The sequence below is a fragment of the Mastomys coucha genome, unplaced genomic scaffold (genome assembly GCF_008632895.1).
Source record: "Mastomys coucha isolate ucsf_1 unplaced genomic scaffold, UCSF_Mcou_1 pScaffold18, whole genome shotgun sequence".
NCBI classification, from domain to species: domain Eukaryota; kingdom Metazoa; phylum Chordata; class Mammalia; order Rodentia; family Muridae; genus Mastomys; species Mastomys coucha.
In genome coordinates, this window is record NW_022196900.1 from 92,578,243 (window position 1) to 92,591,638 (window position 13,396).

Consider the following 13,396-nt stretch of genomic DNA (forward strand, 5'->3'; position numbering starts at 1 on the left):
CTTCCCAAGCTCCACTGGTCCATTCTGGAGTCTGGGGCAGAAGTGTCGGACTGGAAGGAACAATGGAGACTAAGTTCTGGCCTGAGGGCATTTTACAGGGATTTTTCTCTTTGCAGTTAGGGTGAGGACCTAAGCCTTCAGTGCTGAGGATGGAGCCCAGTGCCTCCCATATGCTAGCACATTCTCTACAACTGAGCTGTACCTGTACCCTTGCTTTCTTTTTTTTTTTTTAAGATTTATTTATTATTATTATACTGTAGCTGTACAGATGGTTGTGAGCCTTCATATAGTTGTTGGGAATTGAATTTTTAGGACCTCTGCTCTCAACTCCGCTTGCTGAAAACCTGCTTGCTCCAGCCGAAAGATTTATTTATTATCATACATAAGTACACTGTAGCTAGGTCAGATCTCATTACGGGTGGTTGTGAGCCACCATGTGGTTGCTGGGATTTGAACTCAGGACCTTCAGAAGAGCAGTCAGTGCTCTTACCCGCTGAGCCATCTCGCTAGCCCACCCTTGGCTTTTTATAAAACAGGGCCTGTCTGTGTGGGTCAGTCTAGCTTTAAATACACAGTGTAGCCCAGCCTAACCCCAAATTCATAGTCTTCCTGCCTCTGCCTTTTAAATGCTGGTGTTAATGGCAGATACCACAATTCCTGGCACAAGATCAAATTTAAAAAATTTTTAATTTAATTTTATTATTTATCTAGTCACTGTGTATGTGTATCAGAGACAACTAGTGGGAGTCAGTTGAGACAGTTTTCTCGTTCATATATTATTTTTTTTTTTTTTTAATTTTTTTTTTGTTTGTTTGTTTGGTTTTTCGAGACAGGGCTTCTCTGTGTAGCCCTGGCTGCCCTGGAACTTATTCTGTAGACCAGGCTGGCCACGAACTCAGAAATCTGCCTGCCTCTGCCTCCCAAGTGCTGGGATTAAAGGTGTGTGCCACCACTGCTTGGCCGTATATTATTCTTGACAGCAGGTACTTTTCTGTTAAGGGATCTCTATCCCAAGACCAAACTTTTTTTTTTATTAACTTTTTAATTAATTTTTGAAGATTTATTTAGATTTTTATGTGTATGTTTGGGTGTTTTACCTGCGTATGTTGTGTGCTATGTGCATGCTGTGACTGGAGATCGGAAGAGGGTGTTGGGTCTCCTTGCAGCTGGAGTTTCAGGCTCATGTTAACAGCCATGTGAGCACTCTGGTAGTCAAATCTGGGTCCCCTGGAAGAGCAGGGGGTACCCTTAACCCCTGAGCCATCTCTCCAACCCCCCAAAATCTTTAATGCTCCTGTAAAGCTTGTGTGCTCTGAGCCCAGAGGACTCCCCGATTCCTCTCCTAAGCCGCCTTCATATCTCTGTTCTTGGCCACGTCAGCCTGTCTGGAACTCAGCATCCTCAGTGCAGGGCCTTTGTGCATGCTGCTCCCTGGTGGGCTGCGGGCAGTCCTCGGCTTTCAGTCTGAGGCTGAGTCCTGAGTCACTTCCTTCCTCATCAGCTCCAGACTAGCCAGGCTAGATCCTCCTTTTTTTTTTTTTTTTTAAAACCACACTAAATCTCAGTTCTCTGGTCTATCTTTGACAACATTCCTCACAAACTCACTGTGTAACCAAAGACAACCTTGAAACTCTGGTCCTCTTGCCTCTGCTTCTGGAATACTGGGATCATGGCGCATCCAGCATCCATTTAGATGGTGCAGGAAGAGCTGCAGCCCAGGGCCTTATACCTGCTAGGCAAACCCTCCGCCAAGGGAGCTGGATGCCAGCCTGTTGGTGTTCTAAGCTTTACAGAAGAATGTGGTGCTCAATTTGTTTTAGGGTGTGGCACATCCTGAAATGATGTGTTTGAAGGAACTCATACTGCAGAGGTAAGCCCCACCCCTCAGCTCAGGACCTAGTGGGTTGCAGGAGACCCAGGCAATGTGACAGGTAAACTAAGTATCAGAGATTACCAGGGTTTCTGCCAGGCAAAGTGATGCATAGAGATCTGAACTTGTGCGTGTGTGTGTGTGTGTGTGTGTGTGTGTGTGTGTGTGTATGTGTGTGTGTGTGTGTGCGTGCGCGTGTATGTGTCTCTGTGTGTGTGTGTATGTGTATGTATGAGTGTGTGCGTGCCTGTATATGTCTCTGTGTGTGTGCTTACGTGTATGTGCGTGCACATGTGTGTGTATATGTGTGTGTATGTGTGGATGTCTGTATCCGTGTGTGTGTATATGTGTGTGCGTGTGCGTGTGTATATGTGTGTGTGTATGTGTGTATGTATGTGTGGGTGTGCGTGCCTGTATGTGTCTCTGTGTGTGTGCGCACGTGTATGTGTATATACGTGTGTGTGTGCGTGTATATGTGTGTGTCTTTGTGTGTGTGTATACGTGTGTCTTTGTGTGTGTGCGCATGTGTGGGCGTGTGTTTGTGTGCGTGTCTGTATGTGTGTGTATGTGTCTGTGTGTGTTTGTATGTGTGTGTCTGTGTGTGTGCGCGCATGTGTTGTATGTGTGTGTATGTGTGTGCGTGCGTGTGAGTGTATATGTATGTGCACGTGTGTGCGTGTCTGTATGCATGTGTGTGTGTGCGCGCGTGTGTATGTATGTGTCTGTATGCGTGTGTGTCTGTATGCATGTGTGAGTATGTGTGTGTATATGCGTGCATGTGTGTGTGCGTGCGCGTGTGTGTGTGTGTGTATTCACTGGGTCTTATATAGACACAGAGTGGAAAGGAACCCAGTCCAGCTTGTTTAAGCCCATGGGCAAGGGGAAAACCAGTGACAAGCCCAGGATCTGAAGATTGGAGACCAAGTTTAATTCAATGACTCAAGTCATGCTTCCCATCTGTTGAGGGCTTCGTCTACCCCTGCCTGCCTCTCTCTGTGCTATTCTCAAGAGGGCTCCCCTCCTGTGGTAGAAAGCTTGTGTGACAACAGCTCAGCCACCCTGGTAGGAAGGGACCTTCTGTTCTCATGTTCAGTCAGAGTCCTGTACCTAATGCCGGTTGGGTTGACCTCAGCCGTGTGACACCCTGAGCGAGCCACATAACCCTGACTCTCTTAGCTGCATCACAAGTGGGGTCATTGGAGTTGGAGGGTGATTTCCACAATCTTCATGGCTTCACACGGGTAGGGAAGGCTGGTTTCCCCCAAGGAAAAACAAGGTGTCCTCCCTACAAGGAGACTCGCAGACTGGACAGTGGAATGGTGATGTCCTTGTAGCAGGGCTGGGCAGTGTCAGGCTTGGGCTGAGCTTGCTCAAATGGGTAGCGCTCCCTGTGTCCACTGGAACTAGCTGACCTGTGCATCTGTGTCCATTGTTGTAAGATGGTTTCTCTTCCTCCTCTAGGAGAACCTGCAGATTTATCTAAAGAGTACCCAAGGCCCCATTGAAGTCTACCTGTGTCCGGAGGAAGGGCAGGAGCCAGACAGTCCTGCCAAGGAGGACCTCCCCTCCACCTCTACCCTCAGCCCCATCCCTGACTGCTCTCAGCCTGGCTGCAGCTCTGACCCTGGGATTGCAGAGACCATAGACTCGTCAGGTAAGCCTTCCCTGGGATGGGAGGTGGGCATGGCACTAATCCTTCCCAGGCTGCATTTGTCGGTTACCCAGCATACTCCTAGCAGAGGAGCCCAGTGTCCTCAGGTGTGATCACTGAGCTTCACGCTTTGCAAAACCCACATGCATCCCTGTGTCAGCTCAGCCACTCATCCATCCCCTCAGCTGTGTGCCCTCTGACAGTTTCTGCTTCCATTTCCTTATCTGTAAGTTGGGCAAGAGTAGTTAATATTTCACTCGCAGGTTATTAAAAGGATTAGTGAACTAATGTAAACCGAATGTTTGGCCTGGCAATAACTGTTACTTCTACTGCCACAACTGCTATGAGGGTGGCTTGCAGCCAAACACGTGGCAATCAGTTAAGCCTTGGTGAGTGGTGGAATGTGTGTGGGGTGGGAGTTGAACCCACGCACGATGCATCCTGGGTAAGTGGGCACCGAGCCACAGCCTCGGCCTGTGGGTCTTTCAGATATTTTAATTAATTAAAAGTTTAGACTTTGTAAGTAAAAAAACATCATGCACTGAAATGAACCATAGCCAAAGTCTATACATTTCAGTATACTTCTATACCATTAGGATAGCCAAGGCCGAAGAGATGGCTCAGCAGCTAAGAGCACAAGAGGACCCAGGTTTGGTCCCAACACCTACATGGTGGCTTACAGCCATCCATAAGTATAGCTCTAGAGGAGCCAGTGCTTTTTTGGGTGCCTCCCAGCACTAGAAGTGTGTGAGCACACACATGGCACTCACACAGTCACATGCATACACGTTCACACACGCACACACACTCAAGTACACCACACACTCATAAACACCCACATGCTTGCACACATGTGTACACACACTCATTTCCCATATGATACACACACACATACAACATATAGGCAACATCCTCATACACACAACACAAGTATATTATTGTTTTTGTTTTTCTGAAACAGGGTTTCTCTGTGTAGCCCTGGCTGTCCTAGAACTCACTCTGTAGACCAGGCTGGCCTCGTACCTGGAGATCCGCCTGGCTCTGTATCTTGAGTGGTAGAGTTAAAGCCATGCGCCATCACTGCCAGGCTCAAATTTCTTTTAAATACCCGTTCTGAAGCTGTGAAGCTTCACCTTTGGTTTCACACTTTTGCTACTAAACATGTCTGTTTATGCTCTTAGCTACCACCCTAAAACCTCAGAGAACTAGAACCATAATTACCTTTGTATTCTCCGTCATCACCTGAAGATTAGGCTGGCTTTAAACGCTCAGAGAGTGTCTCTGCCCTGAGTTTTGAGATTAAAGGCATGTGCCGCTCTTCCTGGTGAGGTTTTTTTTGTTTTGTTTTGACATAAGGTCTCATGTAGTTCAGGCTAGCCTCAAACTTTCTGTGTCTCAGGATAAATTCTCATCCTCCTGCCCCTAGCCCCTGAGTGCTAGAATTATAGATATGCACCATTATGCTTAGCGTATGTGCTGCAGGGCAGCAAACCCAGGGCTTTGCACACAATCTGCCGGCATCCTACCGACTGAGTCGCGTCCCTAGCCTGAGTCCTTGTTGCTGTTTTACAGATGACTTATTTATGTCTTTATTTTACATTTATTTGTTGTTATATGTGGATGCGTGTCTATGTGGGTAGGAGCATACTGTGACACATGTGGACAGAGGGCAGCTTGCAGGAGTTGGTTCTTTCCTTCTACCGTGTGGGTCCTAGGGATCGAACTCAGATCAGCAGGCTTAGAGGCAAGCACCTTTACCTGCAGAGCCATCTCGCTGGCCCCGGGTCTGTTTAATTGTTTGAGACAAGGTCTCTAACCCAAGTTCTAGGTGAGGTCCGTTGCTCTTGCCAGTCATAGGATCACTAAGGTTACCTCCACGCCTGGTTTTTTTTTTTTTTTTGGTTTTTCGAGACAGGGTTTCTCTGTATAGCCCTGGCTGTCCTGGAGCTCACTTTGTAGACCAGGCTGGCCTTGAACTCAGAGATCCACCTGCCTCTGCCTCCCAAGTGCTGGGATCAAAGGTGTGCGCCACCACCGCTCGGCCCCTCCATGCCTGGTTAACTGGATTTCCTGAGGAAGGCTCAGAACTTTCTCTGGTGACAGTAGCTAAGTAGTTTTTGTTTTGTTTTGTTTTCTGTTTTTTTGTTTTCAGCATGACTCCACATTGGACTATCTTATTTCATACCACACCTTGAAGGAGGTTTCCTCTCTCCTGGTTAGATAACCAAGGTGGAGAGATGATGCAACGTAGCCAAGGACAGACACCTGGGAGGCAGCCTAGTGATGTCTTGACCTTTGGTCTATAGGGGCTCAGTGCTGTGTCCTCGGGCACAGGTAAACCAGGAAGGGCTCCTGAATGGAGGGCCCGCACCTGGCTGGGAGGTGGCTGGTACAACTAGTGACTCAGTAGCCACCTCTGCCGAATGGCCTTGCCTTCCCCTGAGATTCTGCTCGCCCCAGGTCACACGAATGGCTTCTTCCTGACTGTAGAGGCCAGCTTGGTTTTTACATTTTCTCAGGGGTTGAGGAGGGAGGCTCGAGAGAGGGTGTTAGGAACATTCATTTATGTATATGTGTGTGAGTGGTCTGTTGTCACACAGAAGAGGGAAATCAGATCCCATTACAGGTTCTGGGTGTCACCATGTGGTGCTGGGAATCAGTCAGGACTCTTAACCCCTGAGTCATCTCTCCAGCCCCCAACATTTGCTGTTCTCGCAAAGGACTTGAGTTCAACTCCTGGCATTCACATGGTGATTATTAACTCCAGTTCGGGTAGGGGGTGGGGTCTGATGCCCTCTTTTTGCTGGCACTGCATGCATATGGCACCATACATACACACAGTCAAAATGCTTGTACACATAAAATATAGTCAATAAAAAAGGCCTGGTGGTGGTGGCGCACGCCTTTAATCTCAGCACTTGGGAGGCAGAGGCAGGCAGATTTCAGAGTTCGAGGCCAGCCTGGTCCACAGAGCGAGTTCCAGGACAGCCAGGGCTACACAGAGAAACCCTGTCTCTCCAGTGGTGGTGGTGTTGTTCAGGGACCAGGGCTTCTCTGTGTGCCAGCCATCTCTCTCTTTGGGCACCTCCCTAGTCACTATCTTCTAACCCAGACCTGTGCCTCCTGTGCCCCACCCTTTCCCCCATCCTGCGGCTCTGCCCTCTCGCTCAGGCATCAACAAGCATGCAGCTCTCCAGAGTTAGAACTTCTTGCGCATGCGCCGTCCTCCTAGACCGTGCTTGGCTAGAACTTCCTGCGCATGTGCTGTCCTCCCGGACTTTGCGTGGAGACAGTGAGTGGTAGAGCGTCTCCTCAGTTTTCTGGTGTAAGACCTGAAGGCCAGAGGCTGCAGCCGAGCTCAGGGGTAGAGCGTTAGCCTGGCCACTGAGGCCCTGGGTTCTGACCCTGATGGTGGGGGCTGGCAAGAAAACCTGGAGGCCCTGGGGTGGACAAGGGCGGAGCCAGTTTGCTTGCTATCTTCTCCGCATTGAAGGGAGGAAAAGGAAATTGTACACTTACACTCGTACACTGAAAGGATAAAGAGGAAGGTGTCATGAAGGTGTCCACTTACACAGTACTCTTCCACACACACTCACATACATAGACTTACGCTCACACACATACACTTCCATGCACACTCACTCACAAAAATACAGATATGGGTTGCATGTTCCAGCTTGAAGTAGAGGTTTTTGGTTGTTTTTAAAGATTTGCTTATTTTTATTTTGTGTGTGTGTGTGTGTGTGTGTGTGTGTGTTGCCTGGCAGAGGGCAGAAGAGGACATGAGATCCCTGGAGCTGGAGACAGGCAGTGGTGAGCCTCCGTGTAGGTGCTAGGGACGAATCTTAGATCTTCTTCAAGAGCAGCCAGTGAGCCATCTCTCCAGCCCCAGAGTAGAGTCTTTTTTGAGATGGGAGAGCCAGAGGCCGGGCCCAAAGCGGAGAGTGCAGTCTTGGGATTTAAGGTTCTGGGATCTCTGGGGGAGTTGCTAACCTGTTGTAATCTCAGTTTCCTAATTGTAGAAGGGGCTTGAGTAAGAGTTGCCTCTAACTCCCATCCTGGCTCTGACATTCTGAGATATATTCTGAGGATCTGAAATTGGTAGACTTGGGTTGGAGCCTGTAGTTCCAGGCTTTGAAGACAAGTGAGACAGGAGGAGTGCCTGAAGCCAGAAATTCAGGGCCAACCTTGGCAACACAGTAAGACCCAGACTCAAGAGATACATACATAGATAAACAAACACATAAATATTCACCTGGCCTAGTGGCAAGAGCCTGTGCTTCCCCACTTCTTGGGAGACTGAGACAGGAGGGTCATAAGAAAGAGGCTTGCCTGGATGATGGTGAGTTCAAGGACAGTCTCTGCGACTTCTAAGTAACAGGTATAGAGAAGGTTAAGGATGTAGCTCAAGGGTCAAGTGCCTGCCTAGCATGTACAGGGCCTGGCTTCTATTCCTGGTACTGCTTTTCATACACAAGCACACACACACACACACACAGAGAGCAGGGTCCACAACTGAGAAGAAGCAGGGCTGAGGTTTGTAGCCACATTCTGGTTCCCTTTGCCAGGCCCCTTGCTGTCATCCCAGCAATGTGGTATGATTGTGATATGCTGGGGATCGAACCCGGGGCCTGTGTACACTAGGCAGATGCTCTACTGTTGAGTTATGTCCTCAGCCCCAAGCTTAGGTGATGACGGTGGTTGTAATTGGTGTGTGTGTATATATATATATGTGTGTGTGTGTGTGCAGGACATCGGTGTCTCCCTCTATCACCCTCTGAGTTGTTACCTTGAGATGGAGTCATTAGATCTGAAATTGCTATTATTTGGCCAGACTGGCTGGCTTGTGAGCTCTCGGGATCCACCTGTGTGTGTCTTCCAATTCTAGGGTTATAGGCACTCCCACCCACACTAGTCTTTTATGTGGGCACTAGGGATTCGAACTCAGGTCCTCGCAGTGCAGTCCGTCTTAACCACTGAGCTATCTTCCCAGCCCTTGTTTTGCTTCAGGATCTTGTTCCGTAGTCTCAAACATATGGTACTTCTGCCTCTGCCTGCCAAGTGCCAGAACAAGCTGGCAGAAGCTCATTATAAGCTGCTGGCATGCTTGGCTTGAAAATTTGCTCTAGGTTTTCCTGTAGGAATTTAATAGATTGAGATCTTCCGTTTGGTCCTTCGTCCGCTTTGAGCTAATTTTGAGAAGTGGTTTAAGGGTCCAACTTCATTCCTCTGCACATAGACACCCCACTCTCCCGGGACCATTTGTTGAAAGGGCGGCCCCTTTTATTGCTTATTTGTCTGTGGTTATGTGCTTACGAACACACATACCCATAGAGGCCGAGGATGGCATCTGATCTCTGGGATTGCCAGGTTTAGGTGCTGTGAACCCAACTCAGGTCCTCTACACAAACCACAAACTACCCCACGTCTTCAGCCCAGGGGGAAGCTGTTTAAAGATGCGCATGTCGTATGTGGCTATAATGATGTAAGGAGAGATGGGAAGCTGGAAATGTAGGAACCAGAAAATGGCTTCGTCGTAATCCTGTAGGATAGAAGGTGGACTGGATTCAGAAGCTCCGGGGTGGGGGAGGGTAGGTTTTTTGGGAGCAGGTCGCCACACCCAGTGAAGAGGAGACGAGGAGCATGGGAGAATGAGGTTTCTGTGACTGGTGCCTGGAGAGATCCGTTGTCCCCAGGCCATTAAGTGGAAGAGATGTAGGAAGGGCCGGTCATCTGGAGAGCAGGAAGACTGTCCTGTGTGATCAAAGCCAGGCATAACCCTTATCTATTTGTCTCCCAAACCAGTACTGATGCCCCAGCCTGGACCACCGCCACCACCGCCTCCACCGCCTCCAGCCCCGTCCCTCGTCCCCTTGGAAGCCACTGACAACATGCTGGAGCTGTCGCACCCACTTCTGCAACAGACTGAGGACCAGTTCCTGTCCCCAATCCTGGCTGCCAGCTCCCCTCTGATCAGCTTCTCCCCGCCCTTGGACCAGGACGAGTACCTGTGGGGCATGGATGAGGGGGAGGGTATCAGTGACCTCTTCGACTCCTATGACCTTGGGGACCTGTTGATTAATTGAAGCATCCTGCATCTGTCTCTACCTCCTCACAGACAGATTGACAGGCTCTCTGCCCAGATGGGGGACACCGAACACCAGGTGTCACCCTCCTTCCGTGTGTGAGCGGCTCCATTCCAGCCTTTCTTCCGGTGGAGGCCAGCTAGGGCAGTGTGGAGGATGTGGCTAGGGAGTGTGTGGGGCTAAGCTCTGATCCTCCTCTTCTGACCTCCCACCCCTTCATGAAGGACTACAGGTGCAGGTGGCCACGTTCAGGGAAAGGGTTCGCTGCCCCCTTCGGAGGGGCAGCAGGGCTCTGGCTTTTTCAAGAAGCACTTAACGCCTTTGTATTTATTTCAAGTTGAGTTGTGTGTGTTTGTCCACCCTGAGTTTTAGCAGGGAGATTTGTTCTAGTTTCTCCTCAGACAGGCCCACCTGCGCCCGGCGCCTAAGGGCACATCTGGGCTTCCAGGGGTCTAGGGCAGCTCCTTGCCCCTTCCTCCTGCCCCCATAGCGGCGCCTGGGTCTTGAGGAGACTATCCAGTTTGCTTGAATATTAATTACACTTAGGTTTTGTTATTTTAGTAGATGTCGGGCCCAGCCAAGGCATCAGCGTGGGGAATTCTCCATATCTCCATCCAAGAGAAGGTTCCAGTAGCTACCCTGGGGGAGGTAGCCGAGGGGGCTGGCTTCCCATTGAATCTCTTAGCTTTCCTGAGCCTCAGAATGTAAATGTCGGCCTTCAGGAATTAGCCCAGAAGAGCTCCTGGGAAAAGCAGGAGGCATGTGTCATGGCTCCTAGATGCCCTTCCTCAGAGGTCAGAGACCTGGAAGGTGGAGGCAGAGAGAAGTTTGGGAAGAAAACAAGAAACAGCCTGGGGGCTGCCCATGTTTCCCTGGGAGGACTATTTTGTTTCTTGGTTGCAGTTGTTGGAGGGGGAGATTCAGGTACACACCGACCGTCCCAAGCCCTCATTTCACTCCCAAGGTCAGATGTGACAGGAGCTTGGGGGCAGGTTTGCACCTTTCCCTGCTGGAGCGTGGCAGGGATGGGGTGCTCTTCCCTGCCGACTAGGCCTCGGCAGCTCATGAGGAGATAGGCTGCTGCCTGCCACCTCTCCTGGTGTGGGGATCTGGGAAGAGCTCTGGGTCTCACTTCTTTTGCCCATAGACTGACCATGCAGGGTTCCTGTGGTCAGATGGGGACAGGAATCTGCTTTTCTCCTGCCCTTCCGGGGTGGAGAATGTGTGGGGCTTAGCCAAGGCCATGTGTGTGGAGAGGTGTACCCAGGGTGACAGGGTCTGAGAGGCCTTCCACCCACCCTCAGGGAGCCTGGGTTCCTCGGGGCCTCAATGGGGCAGCACTTTTTGTTGTTGTTGTTGTAAGTTTGTAGCATTAAATTGATTTAAAAGATGAAGTTGGCTATGCTAAGTAGCTCCTAGCTAGCTGACTGGAATTTTGAAGTTTGGATGTTGAGCTAATATGAACTGGTACCCATCTGGGTTAATTTGTCTTTTCCTTGGCTCAGCCTCCTGGGCCCACAAAGTTAATCCTGTCCGAGGAGTGGTCAGTGACTCACAACTCCCCTACTTGAAATTTGTCTACTTTTACACAGAGAGTGTCCAATCTTTTGACATATGTGACCTCGTCGTCTCTAAAGTTCACCCTCAAGAACTGCATGGATAAGCTACCAAAAAAAAAAAAAAATCTCATGATGTTTTAAGAACGTTTACAACTTTGTGTCGGGCTGTGTTTGTAGGTATTTGTGGCCCATGCTGCAGGTTAGACACACCCGCTACAGACATGTCCTTGGTCTCTACCAAGCACGGGGGTTTCTCAGACCACCTGGAAGCCCAGTGTGTTCTAGACACAAGGGGACCCTTGAGTGATGAGAGTGCTCCCTGGGATCTGGTTTGATGCACCTGAGGCCAGAGACAGCATTGCTGTTCCCTGGTCTGTGCCATTTAGCTATGTACCAACTCAAAATGGAGATGCCTGACCTCTGTGCCTTGGGCTCCAGGTGGAGAGCTAGGGTTAGCGGGAAGAGGCCTGTGGTCCCTGTCTGGAGTGAGGTGAAGAATGCCGTCCAGATTCAAGCTCAGTTACTAAAGGCCCAGCACAGGCATGGATGAAGGCCTTCTCAGCAGTTGCCTTTTGATCTCTGAGCTCTCATCAACCCTGCCTGGTCAAGGGACTGGACCTCCCGGGAGAAGCCCGAGGCTTGCTCGCATGGGAAACAAGAAGCTCATGCCTCTTTCTTGCCAATGATACTTGAGACCTCTAAGTTCCTTAGCGTGCTTTAAAAGATTGGGGTATATCCCATTTGGAACATTGTTTTCAGTGGCTTTTATTTTTTATTTTTTTGGGAGACAGGGTTTCTCTCTGTAGCCCTGGCTGTCCTGGAACTCACTCTGTAGACCAGGCTGGCCTTGAACTCAGAGATCTGCCTGCCTCTGCCTCCCAAGTGCTGGGATTGAAGGCGTCACTGCCCGGCCTGAGTCCTTTAGGCCCTGGGGAGCTTACCTGCTGGGGTGGGAACATGCCAGTTTCTTTCTGAGGGAAATCCTTGCTTCAGGGAGGTTTCCCAGCCCCACCAGTGTCCCCTGGGGATGTCCCTGGGGACCCCAGAGCATTTAGCAGAATTAAACTTGTAAATAGGCTTGGAAATGCACCATTGAAGATGTCAGGATGAATCCCTTCTCTGTGGTGCCAAGGCCAGCTTGTGTGGCTGTGAGGAGTAGGAGTTTGGGGGAGTTTATAAACTATTTCAGGGGGCGCAGTGTGGTTTCCCCTCCCTGTGTGTTCTCAGCCTCTCTTCTGCACAGATTAGGGTTGTAAAGAGTTTGCTCGTGCCGACATGGGGTGTTCTGTAGCTTCAGCATGTCTGAAAACGCTGGGGTTGATTAGAAGCGGTAGTTTTGGTTTCTGTCATACACAGAGGCCCCGCCCCACCCAGGTCGTCTCTTCTCCCACAGGCTCTTCAGGGAGCATGGTGGCTACAGGTCTGGCCAGCTTCTGGCTCCTAGGAGATATGAATGAAGTCCTGTGGGTTTTGATCGTTTTGAGGATGCCTGGGGGTGGGGGAGTCTGGGTTGGGACTCCACGTGAGTCACCTACCTCCTGTTTTCACCCAAAGTCCTGCCTTGTACAACCACCAAGTTTCATTCTGTCGTGATAATTGGGCATTAAATAATGGCAGCTCTGGTCAGCTTTGTGTTGGCGTGATTTCTTTTTGCAGAACTGGGGATTCCACCCCTCATACACGTTAGATGCATGCCCAACCATTGAACTGTACCTCAACCCCTATTGTGCTTCCTGAATGACACTTATTACTGACGGAGGGTCTGGTCCTTGGCTGGGGGTTAGGAATATATTTTCCCAGCTGATGTGCCCCACCCCTGTGTCCTCTCTTCCCTGCCTTGCTGTTCCCATGCCTGGAGTTAGCAGTGCCAAGCTCTGCGGTGTGATCTGCCTGCCTGCCCCACTCCTCACCAGGCTGTGCCGTTGCCTCCCTCATAGCCTCCCTGTTTCTAACCATGTTCACCATGTCTTCTATGTCTCAAAGCGGGACTTCAATCAGAGGCTTCAGCATCATACACATGGGTGTGGGTGCACAGAAACAAAGGCCAATTTCAAGTGTCTTCCTCTGTCACTGCGCCTAGAGCTGCCTATTTTACAGATAGGTTGACTGGCAGCAAGCTTCGGCAATCCTCTTGTACCTCCCTGTCCAAGCACAGGGCTCCCGGTGAGCCCGGCATGCTCATTTGGTTTGGGTTTGGTTTGATTTGGTTTTGAATGTGAACTCAGGTACT

The 13,396-nt window shown here is 50.0% G+C and overlaps 1 protein-coding gene across 1 annotated transcript in view; it reads left to right on the forward strand.

Moving 5' to 3' along the window:
* Window positions 1-12,792, forward strand: part of E2f2 (E2F transcription factor 2) — a 24,920-nt gene extending 12,128 nt beyond the window's left edge. Inside the window, exons 5-7 of the mRNA XM_031377035.1 lie at window positions 3,116-3,248; window positions 3,332-3,524; window positions 9,327-12,792. Of these exons, the coding sequence (XP_031232895.1) occupies window positions 3,116-3,248; window positions 3,332-3,524; window positions 9,327-9,607 (607 nt within the window). The 3' untranslated portion in view covers window positions 9,608-12,792. The remainder of the gene's footprint in view (window positions 1-3,115; window positions 3,249-3,331; window positions 3,525-9,326) is intronic.
* The last annotated feature ends 604 nt before the right edge of the window (window positions 12,793-13,396 follow it).